General features: G+C 44.9%; 1 protein-coding gene across 1 annotated transcript in view; it reads left to right on the forward strand.

The window, feature by feature from the left end:
- NOP14 (NOP14 nucleolar protein) overlaps window positions 1–13310 on the forward strand; it is a 25679-nt gene extending 12369 nt beyond the window's left edge. Inside the window, exons 9-18 of the mRNA XM_081332896.1 lie at window positions 60–190; window positions 289–374; window positions 2060–2195; window positions 3555–3656; window positions 4352–4505; window positions 6293–6449; window positions 7400–7550; window positions 9999–10114; window positions 11216–11371; window positions 13038–13310. Coding sequence (XP_081189022.1) covers window positions 60–190; window positions 289–374; window positions 2060–2195; window positions 3555–3656; window positions 4352–4505; window positions 6293–6449; window positions 7400–7550; window positions 9999–10114; window positions 11216–11371; window positions 13038–13131 — 1283 coding nt within the window. The 3' untranslated portion in view covers window positions 13132–13310. The remainder of the gene's footprint in view (window positions 1–59; window positions 191–288; window positions 375–2059; window positions 2196–3554; window positions 3657–4351; window positions 4506–6292; window positions 6450–7399; window positions 7551–9998; window positions 10115–11215; window positions 11372–13037) is intronic.
- Window positions 13311–16006: the final 2696 nt, after the last annotated feature.

Below are 16006 nucleotides of genomic sequence, written 5' to 3' on the forward strand. Positions count from 1 at the left end.
AGCTATTTTCTGAAATAACTTTCTAAAAGTTTCCCCAATATTTTTCATGGCTTGACCAGCGCCTGAATCGTACGAACAGCTTCAGTCGTTACTGTCGGGAAGAAGCCCAGAGGAACAAATGAGTATCATCGAGAGGATTCGGAAGACGAACCATCCCAGTCTCGCTGTAGGGAACAAAGCCAAGTTGGAAGTAAGTTTTTGCAGTCCTACCTAGGCATTCGGTGTTGAAGCCTTTGCTGTGATTCGGGACTTCACTTGTGAATAACGTTAAAAATTAACATTCCCCAGAAACTATTTGGATTTCTTCTGGAGTACATTGGAGAATTGGCCTGTGAACAGCCGCCCAAGCTGAAAACTATTGACAAGCTGATTGTGTAAGTACGGCACCTGATGCGTAGGGATCTCAGCCTCCCAACGGGCCCGTTGGATTGTGCCAAGCTAAAGGCAAAATGCGCAAGAGTTGTGGCGTAGCAAAGACGAAACCCGTTCCTGTGGAATCAGCCTATTCCAGGTGCTGTAACTGGGCTGCTTGAGGTTGCGATTGTGTTACTTGTTTCAGAATTCTTCCGGTCCAGCCCACACCACAGTCAATATCAGTTGTGTCACTGCTCTCGTTGAGATAAGATCAGTGGAGTGTCCGGGAGGGCAACACAGAGGGAAAAGCAGCTCCAGAACAGCTGGCTAGATTAGAGATGATTGCAGGATCCAATCTGGATCGGTCACCAGGATCAAAGTTTTTATCTTCCGTGCTGGAACCCATTTTCGGGGGAAAAGCAAGAAAAAGCGTTGACTCCTGACTCCCTTTGGTGCAGTAGAAGAAGATGGGAGCATCAAACCTCAATTATTATTATTATTATTATTATTATTATTATTATTATTATTATTATTATTATTATTATTATTATTATTATTATTATTATTATTATTACTTCTTACATGGTAATGCAAACTAGCCATTTCTATCACGACAAAGCAGTCTAATTGGTAAAACCCCAAATCAATTTTTTTCCCCCCACCTCAAGCAAAAAGTCCAGAAGCGGTTTCCGTGTAGAAACAAAAGTCATCGTGGTTTATTTTTCCTTTCCTTTCATCAAAAGCGGTCAGTTTGACCCTCCTCGCTGGCTCCCTCAGTTTTTACGGCCATTCGTCCAATTCTGGAAACCAGACGTTTTGTGCGTAAAGCAATCTTGCTGACGTCAACATTTGTTGTTGTTAGCTGCGAAGTCGTGTCCGACCCATCGCAACCCCATGGACAACGTTCCTCCAGGCCTTCCTGTCCTCTACCATCTTCTGGAGTCCATTTAAGCTCACGCCTCCTGCTTCAGTGACTCCATCCAGCCACCTCCTTCTCTGTCGTCCCCTTCTTCTCTTGCCCTCACCCTTTCCCAGCATTAGGCTCTTCTCCAGTGAGTCCTTCCTTCTCATTAGGTGGCCAAAGTATTTGAGTTTTAGCTTCAGGATCTGACCTTCTAAAGACCAGTCAGGGTTGATCTCCTCTAGGACTGACCGGTTGGATCGCCTTGCAGTCCAAGGGACTCGCAGGAGTCTTCTCCAGCACCAGAGTTCAAAGGCTTCCATTCTTTGGCGCTCGGCCTTTCTTATGGTCCAACTTTCACAGCCATACATTGCAACTGGGAAGACCATGGCCTTGACTATACACACTTTTGTTGACAGGGTGATGTCTCTGCTTTTTAGTGTGCTGTCTAGATTTGCCATGGCTTTCCTCTCCGGGAGCAGGTGTTTGTCTGTTTTTTTCTCCCAAGTCTTTATCCCTTAAACCCCAAAGAAAAATGTTTCGTCTTTATAGTCACTTTTGACTTGTTGACACTAATAAGGACTCTTTAACGGCGATGCCTTTTACCGTGAAGCAGTTCCCAACGCGTGAGTTTATCTTACTATCTGGATTTAAAAGCCGATAGGCTTTGGTGCTGGACGAGCATCGGTTTATTGCGTGGGATGAACGAGAATATAGCTGTGTCTTGGCTTCAGGTCACTTGTAGCTGCTGTTAAAAAAAACCGACGCATTCCCCCGCTGACTTTACCATCTCTGGATCCGCAGAGTCCTGTTCGAGCTTTGCCAGATGTTTCCTAAAGCTGCCGCCGATCATATGAAGCTTCTCCTTCAAGAAACCACACACCGCATGGAAGAAATTTTAGAGACCAAAGACCTGCTATGTTTCCCGAGGCTAGACAAGGTATATATATATATATGCCCTTGTCACCTCTCACCTGGATTACTGCAATGCTCTCTACATGGGGCTGCCCTTGAAGTGCACCCAGAGGCTTCAACTGGTGCAAAATGCGGCCGCGCGGGTGCTTATGGGAGTATCTCGATACTCCCATGTTACACCACTCCTGCACGAGCTGCATTGGCTTCCGGTTGCCTTCCGGGTGCGATTCAAGGTGCTGATAATCACCTTTAAAGCCCTACATGGCTTAGGCCCGGGGTACTTGCGAGACCACCTGCTGCCAATGTCAACCTCCCATCGCCTGGTTCGCTCCCACAGAGTCGGCCTTCTCAGGGTGCCGTCGGCCAGGCAATGCCAGCCGGCGACCCCCCAGGGGGAGAGCCTTCTCTGTGGGTGCACCGACCCTCTGGAACGAACTGCCCCCGGAGCTGCGGACGGCCCCTGACCTTCGGTCCTTCCGCCGTGACCTAAAGACCTGGCTATTCCAACAAGCGGGCCTGGACTGATCATAGTTTTTAAATTTGGTTTTTTTATTGGTTTAAATTGTACTTATTTCTTATATTGTTTAATCCTCTTTTAATTTTTGTATTTATATCTTTTAACTTTTTATTGTTGTGAGCCGCCCTGAGTCCTCAGGGAGAAGGGCGGCATATAAATTTAATAAACCTTAAACCATATTATATTTTAGCTATTTGAATGGCGGGACTCAGGCAGACGTTGCTGTTCTCAGTCTTGGGGGAGCCAGAACAGGCAGAAGTGTCATCTTGCCAACCCCCCCCCCCAAAAAAAAATCATGTCATCCTTTCTTATACACGATTGAGACAGATTGGAAGCGTCTGATGCAAATGGCAACTGGGGCAAGCACAGAATTGGTAGCCCCTGCCTTGCAGCAGTTCGTTTACTGACCGAAGTTACAACGGTGCCGTAAAAAAGAGCCTTACGACCATTTTTCCACACTTTAACGACCGTTGCAGCAAGTGGTTCGTATTTATGACGGTCAGAAAGTCCTGGAGTCACATCATCCCCTTTTGTGACTTTCCGACAAGCAAAGTCGATGGGGGGGAGCTAGACTCTCTTAACGAGCGTGTTACTCATTTAACAACTGCAGCGGTTCACTTCACGAACGCGGCAAGGAACGTCGTGAAAGGGGGCAGATCTCGCTTCACAAATTTCTCACTTAGCAACATAAATTCTGGACTCGGTTGTCGTCAGTCAAGGACGACCCACACAGGATTGATAGGCGCTCTTTTCTTCCAAAATCCCAGGGCAACGGATGCCACAAAAATAGATGCTACGTTTTATTTTAAAACGCTGGAGGAATTTCATGAATGTTGACGGTCCACCTTTGTGTGGTTTTTTTTTCAGCTCCTATATTTGAAAATTATTACTGTTCTTTTTCCAACTTCCGATTTCTGGCATCCGGTCGTAACCCCGTCACTGATTTATATGAGCCAACTACTTAGAAAGGTAAGCTTTTTACCTTCACCCCCCCTTCCCTCCCGCCCCGATCTTTCAGACCAAGCGTAAAGATGAAATTGAAATAACGTCCCATTCGTACTTTGTTTTTTCAAACCCTAACATTTGATTTAGGCCTTAGCCAGATGACATCTTTTAGACAGCTCGTCTAATCCTCTCCCCCTCCTCCCCCTTTTTTTTAAAATATATATATATATATTTATTGACTAATTAAGTGATTTCTGTAGCTGCCCATCTCACAAATGCAACTTTGGCCGGCTAACAATGCATGAAAACAATTTTAAAAAGCCCTCCTGGGAAAGAATAATAAAGAATAATAATCACCCACGATAAGCCCAAGCCAAGCAGCCTTAAGAGACCTGGTCAAGGGGTCAAAATTCGGCCCTTGGCATTGTGGACGTATTTACGTATACCTCTCCCAGTTGACCTTCCTTATCTCCTTCAGCTGCCTGCGGTGGTCACAGCTGGCCTCAAGGCCTATGCCACAGGGTTTGGGGGGGGAAAGGGGGTTCTACCTCGGAAGGATGGAAGGCTGAGTCAACCTTGAGCCTGGTGGGACTCGAACCTGCACTAATTGCAGGCAGCTGGTGTTGCTTAAGGAGGCATTAGCCCACTGCTCCACCAAGGCTTCAAGCTCTTGCAGTTAGACTTCCTCTTGAGTGTCCTGTGCTGGCTGTTCTTTCTAGTGCGTAGTAAAAAGGGATCAAGACGTCGCGAAAGGATTGTTCGTCTGCTGTCTCTTCCTGGACTGTACATCCATGTCTCGAAGATACGTCCCAGAACTGGTCAATTTTCTCCTGGGTATCCTTCACATGGCGATACCGAACGAGGAAGCCCAAGGTAGGAATCTGCAGTCATTTTTCTCTCCTCCCCTTTAACCCTTTCTTGGCACCACCACCATCGCCGCCCCCAACACCCCCAGGGCTGAGGAGGAGGAGGAGAAGGGAGGACAATGACGGTGGTGTCCTTGGTGTTCTCTGAGCTGGGTTGTTTTCTTGCAGATGTTTCATGACCCAGCTAGGTAACATCATCAGGGTTTAAAAGGGAGAGGGATAGGAGGAGGAGGAGGAGGATAGCTATGATCACTCCAACATTGTGGGGTGTCTGAGCTTGTTGTTGTTTTCCTTGCAGACATTTCATTACCCAATTAGCTAACATCAGTGCTAGAAAGGAGGAGGAGGAGGAGGACTGTGGGGTCCTTGGTGCTCTCTGAGCTTGCTTGTTTTCTTGTAGGTGTCTGTGTGTGTGTGTATAATACACACACATACACACAAAACTCAAAGAAATACAGCCAACTTCAATAAACAAACCGGTGACGCGCTCCACGAGCGGAGTAGAGACACCAACAGTATAAACGCGATCTCCCCACCCCAGCGTTTCCATCCTGACGAAAGCGTGATCTTTTAGCAATAAAAACACTTTTAGTTTTTCTTATCCTATCCCAGTGTTCACTTAGTTTGTTAATTTTTATATGCCTGGGATTCGCATTTTTAATCTTATCAAGGAGAATACACACACACACACACACACACACATGTATCTCTGTGTGTGTGTGTGTACATATATACACAAACACATATATATACGTGCATATATACACATACATATATATGTACATATGTATATATTGTATTGGGCATTCTGTTTTATCTTTTCTTAATTTTTGTATCTTTGTATTTTAGTATTTATTGCCCTGTTCACCGCCCTGAGTCCTTCGGGAGAAGGGTGGTATACAAATAAAATAATAATAATAATAATAATAATAATAATAATAATAATAATAATAATAATAATAATAATAATAATAATTATTATTATTATTATTATTATTATTATTATATATAGGGGCACGGTGGCTCAGTGGGTTAGGACGCTGAGCTTGTCGATCAGAAGGTCGGCAGTTTGGCGGGTCGAATCCCGAGTGCCGCGTAGCAGAGTAAGCGCCTGTTACTTGTCCCAGCTTCTGCCAACTTAGCAGTTCGAAAGCACATAAAAATGCAAGTAGAAAAATAGGGACCACTACGGTGGGAAGGTAACAGCGTTCCATGCGCCTTTGGCATCTAGTCATGCCGGCCACATGACCACGGAGACGTCCTCGGACAAGCGCTGGCTCTTCGGCTTTGAAACGGAGATGAGCACCGGCCCCTAGAGTCGGAAACGACTAGCACGCATGTGCGGGGGAACCTTTACCTTTGCCTATATGTATATATACATATACATATACATACATACATACATACATACATATATATATATACACACGTACGTACGTACGTGTGTGTGTGTGTGTGTGTGTGTGTGTGTAAGTTTTAACAGATAATCTATAAAATAACATGCAAGTCCCAAATATAGCTAAATAATCTTGGTGCTTGTAAGAATTGTCCCAAAGGATAAAATACTGAACAGAAAAATATTTTGCTCTTCTGTTTACCAGATGTCCCTGTGAATTCGCTCCTTTCTTGTGAATCGTTCGTTGATCCAGCCTATCAAAATCATAAGACTTCTAAGTACAGGAAAACGTTTGACCCGTTCACATAGATTTTAGAAATAGCCAGCCCGTCTGCCTGTCTGCGCGTGACCTATCCCGAGTGGGAAACTTAACATTTCCGTACGTTTCTCTCCTCCAGGTTATTCTCTGCTGCCCCCTTTTGCGTCACTAGGAAAACATTCCAACTTGCTTGTGTGTGAACAATCGGGGACAAAGACGTGGCGAGAAATAAATATCTCGCTCCACATGTTGTGCACGTCGGGTGGAAAAAGCAAAATAGAAATGAATAATATGAGGTATGTTGTGTCTTGTCCATTTATCCCATTTGTACAGATGCTCCTCTCCCAGAATGTGATAAAAACAAGCTACAATTAAAAACACCAAATCAGACTTAGTAGAGACCAAGTAGAAAACAAGGGGGACCATCCTGTTGTAAATATAAACATAAAAGCCTTCCGTCCTTCCAAGGTGGGTAAAATGAGGACCCAGATTGTTGGGGGCAAAATGCTCTGTAAACCGCTTAGAGAAGGCTTTAAAGCACTATGAAGCGGTATATACGTCTAAGGGCTATTGCTAACTATCAACTATCTGTAATCTGTCTCTCTGTCTCTTCTGCCTATCTACAATATCTGTCTATCACTGTCTGTCTATCGCTCTCTCTCTCTCTCAAGGGTTGTGGTGGCACAATGGTTAGAATGCGATATTGCAGGCTAACTCTGCCCACCGCCAGGAGTTCGATCCTGACCAGCTCAAGGCTGACTCGTCCTTCCGTCCTTCCGAAGTCAATAAAATGAGGACCCAGATTGTTGGGGGGGGGGGCAAGAGGCTGACTCTGTAAACCGCTTAGAGAAGGTTTTAAAGCACTGTGAAGCGGTATATAAGTCTACGTGCTATTGCTAACAACTATCTATAATCTGTCTTTCTGTCTCTTCTGTCTATCTACAATATCTGTCTATCACTGTCTGTCGCTCTCTCAAGGGTTGTGGTGGCACAATGGTTAGAATGCGATATTGCAGGCTAACTCTGCCCACTGCCAGGAGTTCGATCCTGACCGGCTCAAGGCTGACTCATCCTTCTGTCCTTCCGAAGTCAATAAAATGAGGACCCAGATCGTTGGGGGGGGGGAAGAGGCTGACTCTGTAAACCGCCTAGAGAGGGCCTTGAAGCAAGGTGAAGCGGTATATAAGTCTAAGAGCTGTTGCTATTGCTATCTCAACGGCCCACGCCGCACGTTTGCCTTTTGCAGATTGTCGTGTGTGGCCCTGGCTTTGGAGCTGGTGAAGCGATGCGCCGTTCTCTACGGGGAGCTTCCGTCCTTCCGTGAAATTGTGGGGCCCCTCCAGATGTTGCTTTCTTCCCTAACGGTCCAGGCAGCCAACTATCCTGCCCAGCTTCAAGTAAGGGGGGGTCCTGGGAAATAGTCCAGAATTCCTGTCCAGCCTCCCAGAAAAATAGCCCCAGAGCAGAGGCAGCCCTCGACTTCACCACGATCCGTTTAGTGACTGTTCCAAGTCACAACGGCGCTGGAAAAAAGTGACTTGCGACCCTTGCAGCGCTCTCATGGTCAAAATTCAGATGCTTGGTGGAGCAGTGGGCTGATGCCTCCTTAAGTAACACCAGCTGCCTGCAATTAGTGCAGGTTCGCATCCCACCAGGCTCAAGGTTGACTCAGCCTTCCATCCTTCCGAGGTAGGTAAAATGAGGACCCAGATTGTTGGGGGCAATAAGCTGACTTTGTAATAATGCCGCTTGGGGTGTGTGTGAAAGCCCTAATAAGCAGGCATATACATAGAATGAAGGCTACTGCTAAGCTTGTAAGCCACCCTGAGTCTTCGGAGAAGGGCGGGATATAAATGTAATTAAAAAAAAAATGCTTGGCAACTGACTCACACTTATGACGGTTGCACGTCCCAAGCTCATGCGACCTTCCGACGGGCAGGGTCGACGTGTGTATATACACGCACACAGACACACACGCACAATAAAAACGCCAAGGGGAGTAAACTACTTTTAAGACGTCCACCCAAGTATCCCTCGACTTACAACAGTTCGTGTAGTGACCATTCAAAGTTACGACGGCGCTCAAAAAAAAATGACCACAGGAACAAAATTACGCTTCAACGATTGGCTTAGCAAATGAGGCAGGAAAGGAGGGAAACCCGCCTAGCAGCACCAGTTTTGGGGTCAACTACCAATATTTCATGTAAATGCAGCAAAAAACTTTCTGATGGACAGGACTTGCTTTGTGGAGCGGGGGGGCGTTCTCTGTATCTGGGAGTTTTTAAGAAAAAGCTGAGCGGCCATTTCTGTGGCTTCCTGGTTTCTCCGCACGAAGCAGCAGGGTTGGGCTAGATAATCCTTGTGGCCCCTTCCATCTTCACGGTCCCGACGGCCGCAGGGCCTCTCGTGAGAGCTTTGAGACAGGGCAGGAAATGCCCAAGCCTGACAGAATATTAGCCCTGCGAGGTGGTCCAGAGCCCTAGCTTAGGGCCAGGTTGAATTAACAGAACTGAATATTCCTGCCCTCTTCTCTTTTTAATGAGGCGTCCTTGGTGCTCTCCGAGCTTGGTGGTTTCCTTGCAGACGTTTCGTGACCCAATCTAGGTAACATCATCAGTGCTAGAAGGGAGGGGGGTTTGCAGAAGAGGAGGAGGAGGAGGAAGTAAAGAACTGTGGGGTCCTGGGTGCTCTCTGAGCTTGTCTGGTTTTCTCGCAGACGTTTCGTGACCCAACTAGGTAACATCATCAGTGCCAGAAGGGAGTGGGTTTGTGGAGTGAGGAAGAGGAGGAGGAGGACTGTGGGGTCCTTGGTTTATCTGAGCTTGCTTGTTTTCTTGCAAACGTTTCATTACCTTAACTAGGTAACATCGTCACCTAGTTAGTTTCATTACCTAGTCAGAATAATGAAGCGTTTTGTCAGGACCCACCCCAATCCACGTCTTAGGAAAACAAAAACTCTCGGAGTCAGTTCTAGTCCAAAAGGGAATTTTTACTAGGACATGCTTGGTTGTGGAAATACAAGACAGGACTTGGTATTGTTTTACAAATTGAAACTTTATAAAGGGTTCCCGGTTCAACACCCCCCCCCTTCCCTCAACCCCATTTGATCAGCCCCCCCCCCATCATTTTATTTCATGTCATCCCTTTCCTGGGAAAAAAGGAACTTTGAATCTTTATGGTTATTGCCTTCTTCCTCTACAGATTCAAATGGAGACACAGGCCAGATGCCTTCTTCTCTAACCCTCCCTTTTGATCCCCCCAGTTCAAAAGGTTCCCTTGGTCTTTGAAATAACCTAAGGCAGGCTGAATCCACATCCGCTCCTGCTTCCTCGGAAGATGGCAGAATCCATGGGGGGGTGGCAGATAATGTTTTAAACATACATTTATGAATGTGATATAAATGGATTCTGACACGTTTGCAAGAAAACCAGGCAAGCTCAGAGAGCACCGAGGACCCCACAGTTCTTTACTTCCTCCTCCTCCTCCTCTGCAAACCTTACTCCCTTCTAGCATTGATGCTGTTACCTAGTTGGGTAATGAAACGTCTGCAAGAAAACCACCAAGCTCAGAGAGCACCAAGGACCCCACAATTCAGCCTTGAGCTACAAATATCCTCCTTCGTTAGTTCTCTTTTTAGTCTCTGGAAAACTCTGGAGCCAGTTGCCCTGTCTGTGGCTGCCCCTTTTGTCTCCCAAGGCCACCCAGCATACAATTACACACATGGAGACTACTGTGCAGTTACTCTGGGGGGGGGGAACCCTCAAAATCCCCTTCCCTCCACCCATTTATTTGGCATGAAAGCTTTGCCTTCTTGTTTTTCATTGTAAGTCTTTTGGGATGTTTAGGAGTTACTTGGCAGCATTCTGGAGAAGCTAGATGTCCCGAAGTCCTATAGCCCACTGGTCTGCGACAACAGGAAACCTGTTCCCTTGAAGTTGTACACTCCGAAAATAGTGAAGGTGTGAGTATCTCAAAACGGATCCCTACTGCAAGTCCAGCCCGACATACGCGACATTTAAAATTTGAATTGAAAATTTTAAGTTTTGACATTCCAAAAGCCCAGTTCATCGGTGACCGGTGTCCAGTTACTTTCCTTCGGCCGCAAAGCCGCGCATCAAGCTCTGGAATCCATGCCTACTACACGTCATCAAAAAAAAGAGTCCCAGCAGATCCGGACAATCCACACACACAGCTCTGAGTTTCCTTGGCCACAATATGGAGGTGTAAGCCAGACGTTGGATATCCAGCTGGGAAAAGTAAGTTCCCATTCAATGTACTTTTCCCAGCTGGATAGCTGACGTCTGAGTTTACTGCTTTACTATAGCCAATTTATTTTTTTAAAAAAACAAATTCTGAGACTGAAATACTCCCTAATTGACTTGAGAGCGTGGACTTCAACTCCCAGAATTCCTGAGGCAGCATGGGGGAACTATGGCCCCCTCATGATTTGTGGACTTCAACTCCCAGAATTCCTGAGCCAGCCATGCTGAGGGGAAAGGGAGAGGTTTCCAAGCTGAGCCATGCTGGCTCAGGAATTCTGGGAGTTGAAGTCCATGTCATGAAGGGGCCATAGTTCCCAAATGATAGCTCAGGAATGCTGGGAGTTGAAGTCCACAAGTCATGAAGGGATTATAGTTTCCCCCATGCTGCCTCAGGAATTCTGGGAGTTGAAGTCCAGAAGTCATGAAGGGACTATAGTTCCCCCATGCTGGCTCAGGAATTCTGGGAGTTGAAGTCCACGAGTCATGAAGGGGCCAAAGTTTCCCCCATGCTGGCTGAGGAATTCTGGGAGTTGAAGTCCACGAGTCATGAAGGGGCCAAAGTTTCCCCCATGCTGGCTGAGGAATTCTGGGAGTTGAAGTCCACGAGTCACGAAAGGGCCAAGGTTGCCTACCCCTGGCCTATACCCTGGAAAGGTTCCCTCTCAGGCATTTTCCCCTAAACTCCAGGATTGAAATAAGGCGTCCACTTCATTGCAATACTAAGCGGCGGAAGGCCTCACCCTCCTCTCAGTGAAACTGCAAGCTCTGGCATTTTGACGGGTCAGTTTTTCTCATTTCAGACTAGAATTTGGAAGGAAGCAAGGGAGCAGTAAGCAAGAGCAGGAACGGCAGCGCCTCGTTCACAAGCACCGGCGTGAACTCAAAGGGGCCGTGCGCGAGATCCGCCGAGACAACCAGTTCCTGGCAAAGATGCAGCTGACAGAAGTCATGGAAAGGTAGCTCCTGGTTTGGGGTTTAAATGAGAAAACCGGAGAAAAATACCAAGAGTCGGGAAACTTTCTCCGCTTAGAGAAAGAGGCTTTCTCATCTTAGAGATAAACGAGGTTTCTGATTCATGGTTGCTGGTGAAATAGAAATAGAAATAGAAATAGAAAGAATAGAATAGAATAGAATAGAATAGAATAGAATAGAATAGAATAGAATAGAATAGAATAGAATAGAATAGAATAGAATAGAATAGAGAATAAGAATTAGAATTAGAATTAGAATTAGAATTAGAATGAATAGAACAGAACAGAAAATATTGAATAGAATAGAATAGAAAATATAGAATAGAATGGAAATAATAGAATAGAATAGAATAGAATAATAGGATAGGAATAAAGATAGAAATAGGATAGGGTAGGGTAGGGTAAAATATAGAATAGGAATAGAATAGAATAGAATAGAATAGAATAGAATAGAATAGAATAGAATAGAATAATAGGAATAGAGATAGAGATAGAGATAGGAAAGGATAAAATATAGAATAGAATAGAATTCAGAATAAAATATAGAATATATTTATTGGCCATGGGTGATTGGATACACACAAGGAATTTGTCTCCGGTGCATAGGCTCTCAGCGTACATACAAACAACAAACTGATAAATCATAATCATAACACAGCTACCGTAAATCATAGGATACAGCACTCAGGGATAGTCGTAAGTTACTAAACAAAAACAATCAACATAAATCATCAGATACAAGCCACAAAGTGATAAGTTATAAGATATTAAAGGAATAGGTAGTAAGAAAGGTGAGAAGGATAATAGTAACATAGCCCTACTACATGGTAGTAAGGGCATAGGACAGTGTTGTGGGAATTAGTTGTTTAGCAGAGTGACGGCATGGAGGAAAAACTGTCCGTGTGTCTAGTTTTGGCGTGCAATGCCCTACAGCATCATCTTGAGGGAGAAGCTGCAACACTTTACATCCAGAATGTGAGGGGTCTGTAGACATTTTCTCAGCCCTTTTTCTGACCCGCACAATATACAGGTCCTCAGTGGAAGGCAGGCTGGTTGCCGTTTTTTCTGCAGTCCTAACTATCCGTTGAAGTCTGTCCCGGTCCTGTTTGGTTGCAGTTCCAAACCAGACAGCTATGGAGGAGCAAATGGCAGACTCCGTAATGGGGCCCCGAATTAAAAAGAGCGCCATCCGCCAAGTGGCAAGGTTTCCAACCGTCATTAACCCGGTTTAAATGAAACCATTTGTAGCACGCGCTGTGGGAGGATGATCAAACCAGGAGATTTATCCCTTTATCACATTATTATTATTATTATTATTATTATTATTATTATTATTATTATTATTATTATTATTATTATTATTATTATTTTCTTAATTGCCGGTTGCTTTTTTGCAGTGAGCCTGACTGGGGCCGGCTTATGGGTTTCTTTGCAACTAAAAGAGGTCCAGGTTGTAAATGTCATTTGCAGGTCTGCGATTCTAGATTAAGACCTGAGGGCGCCTTTTGTCTCCTCCGGCTTTCTAGCCATTAATAATTCCACGGGAGAAGCAGCCCTTGGCTCTCCTAAACGTGAGGGAGAAAGACATAAAGCGATTCACTTGCATTTTTGCCTTCGGATACGATTGCAGTTTGTTTTTTTGCTTTTGCAGGGATTCCGAAAGAAAACGAAAAGTGAAACACCTCTTCCAAAGTCTTGCTCAGCAGGAAGGCGATTGGAAAGCGCTAAAGAGGAAAAAGCATTAAAATGTTCCCAGATCCCCTCAGAAGACAACCAAGGATGCTCAAATGATTAGAATTTCCTGGAGCGTTTTGATCATTTTAAATAGGGGCACAGTTACTTTTTTCTGGATTTCTTTTTTTAAAAAAAAGAAAATTGTATTGTTGTATTCTTGTTTCTAAATAAAATTGTATAATATATTTGATGCCGTTGTCTCCGTTTTGATGCGGAGGCTTTTTTTTTTTTTTCCAAAAATTGGGTGAACTTGCCTGCCCAGCCAAGGTTCCCCTGGCTATTGGGCCTCTCTTCACATGCCCAGAGGCTGCAGCAGCTTTGAGGCACCGAGGGCCACTAGTCCTAAGGATTGGCTGACTGCAGAGAGACGCCAGTCTTAACGTAGGAATCCTGGCCACAGTGAGATGCAAGTTGCAGGTGGGATTCAGGGCTGGAAGGGCAGAGCTTCTTCAGAAGGACAGCATGACACGTGGAGGGAAGGCAGGTGAGCACCAGATCCAAGGATCTGCTGATAGCGATCCCACTGAGCAAGGGCAGTGCTGCTGAGGAGGTGTGCTAGATCTTGCCAGGTCAGAGAGAGAGAGAGAGAGATCTGATCAGGCTCTGCCGGACCAGATTACAGAATGGCTGCTGCTGGGTAAAAGAGGGAACAAGGGATTGCCAGACTGCCTGGGAAATTGTCACAGAACGCTGAAGATGGCATAACTACAGCAGCGGTCAGTAGCACTGAAGCAGCCATGATTTCCCAAATGTCATTCCCTCGGGAGTCTTGGATCGGGTCACCATGAAAGCCCTTCACGGCTTGGGACCAGGTGATCTTGAGGGACCGTCTCTTGCCGGTCACATCCACCCGACCCACTAGAGCGGGGAGGCCAGGAATATTGCGGGTCCCATCTCCTAAGGAGGTCCATCTGGCGGGAAACCAGAAGAAGAGTCTTCTCCGTGGTGGTTCCCTCCCTCTGGAACATCATCCCTCCAGAGAGTAGACTGGCCCCCCACTCTGTCACTCTTTCACAAGGTCCTGAAGACGAGGTTCTGCCAGCGGATCTGGGGAACCCAGAGCGGGATTGAGCCCATCCAGTTTTGGTCACTACGATGTAAAAAAGATGTTGAGACTCTAGAAAGAGTGCAGAGAAGAGCAACAAAGAGGATCAGGGGACTGGAGGCTAAAACTTACGGAGAAAGATTGCTGGAATTGGGTATGTCTAGTTTAATGAAGAGAAGGACCAGGGGAGACATGATAGCAGTCTTCCAATATCTCAGGGGTTGCCCCAAAGAAGAGGGAGTCAAGCTATTCTCCAAAGTGCCCGAAGGCAGGACAAGAAGCAACAGATGGAAACTAATCAAGGAGAGAAGCAACCTGGAATTAAGGAGAAAATTTCCTGACAGTTAGAACAATTAACCAGTGGAACAACCTGTCTCCAGAAGTTGTGAATGTTCCAACACTGGAACTTTTTAAGAAGAGATTGGACAACCATTTGTCCGAAATGGTATAGGGTTTCCTGCCTGAGCAGGGGGTTGGACTAGAAGTCACTTAACGATGATGATGATGATGAAAATTTTAGGGAGGTACCTGGTTTATACCTAGGATGCTGGCAGCAACCCGTGTCAACCATCAGTGCCAGTCACTTTAAATGATCAGTTGACTGAGGTTCATGTTTAATGAATAAAAGTTTTATAATAATTATAATAATTATAATAAATAAATAAATAAACAAGCACTACAGACTAATGCCATGAAACAAGCACTACAAACTAATGCCATGAAAGCGAAGATACAAAAATCTACTGACAATCCAAATTGCCGACTTTGCAACAACAAAGTTGAAACTGTTTCACATTTAATATGTGAGTGCAGCAAAATCGGGCAAACTGATTACAAAGCTAGACATGACCGAGTTGCTAAACTAATCCACTGGGCGTTGCGTAAAAAATACGACTTGCCTGTGTCCGAACAGTCGTGGGAACATAGGGTGGAAAAAGTTTTTCGAGAATGAGAGGGTGAAGATCTTGTGGGACTTCCGAATACAGACAGATCACCATTTGGAACGCAACAGGCCAGATATCGCAGTCGTAGAGAACCGAAGATTTCAGTTGATTGATATTGCTGTACCAGGAGATGCCAGAGTCGAAGAAAAAGAACTGGGAAAAATTACGAAATACCGCAACCTGGCCATCGAAACTGCGCGATTACAGATGAAACGTGGAACAGTGATACCCATTGTCATCGGGGGCACTGGGAACTATCTCCCAAAAGTTTGCAAAACACATCAAGAAATTGCCACTTCCTGCAATAACTCCAGCAAAGCTACAAAAAACTGCGCTACTCGGAACATCTTACATTTTAAGGAGATACCTGGTTGATACCTAGGATGCTGGCAGCAGCCCGTGTCAACCATCAGTGCCAGTCAGTCTGAGTGTTCAGTTGACTGAGTTTCATGTTTTATGAATAAAAGCTTTATATAATAATAATAATAATAATAATAATAATAATAATAATAATAATAATAATAATAATAATAATAATAATAATAATAATAATAATAATATAATTTTAAGGAGGTACCTGGTTGATACCTAGGATGCTGGCAGCAACCCATGTCAACCATCAGTACCAGTCACTTTGAATGATCAGTTGACTGAGGTTTATGTTTAATGAATAAAAGCTTTATATAATAATAATAATAATAATAATAATAATAATAATAATAATAATAATAATAATAATAATAATAATAATAATAATAATAATAATAATAAATAAAGTTGGAAGGGATCTTGGAGGTCATCCAGGGCTGGCTTCAGAGCCATGGGTGTCTCCCTTAACAACGGGCTCGATCCTGGCCGTAAGCCGAGGACCAGCCAGTCGGCCCTGGGTTCCAAACA

This window comes from Vipera berus (genome assembly GCF_964194415.1).
Source record: "Vipera berus genome assembly, chromosome: 7".
Taxonomy (NCBI): domain Eukaryota; kingdom Metazoa; phylum Chordata; class Lepidosauria; order Squamata; family Viperidae; genus Vipera; species Vipera berus.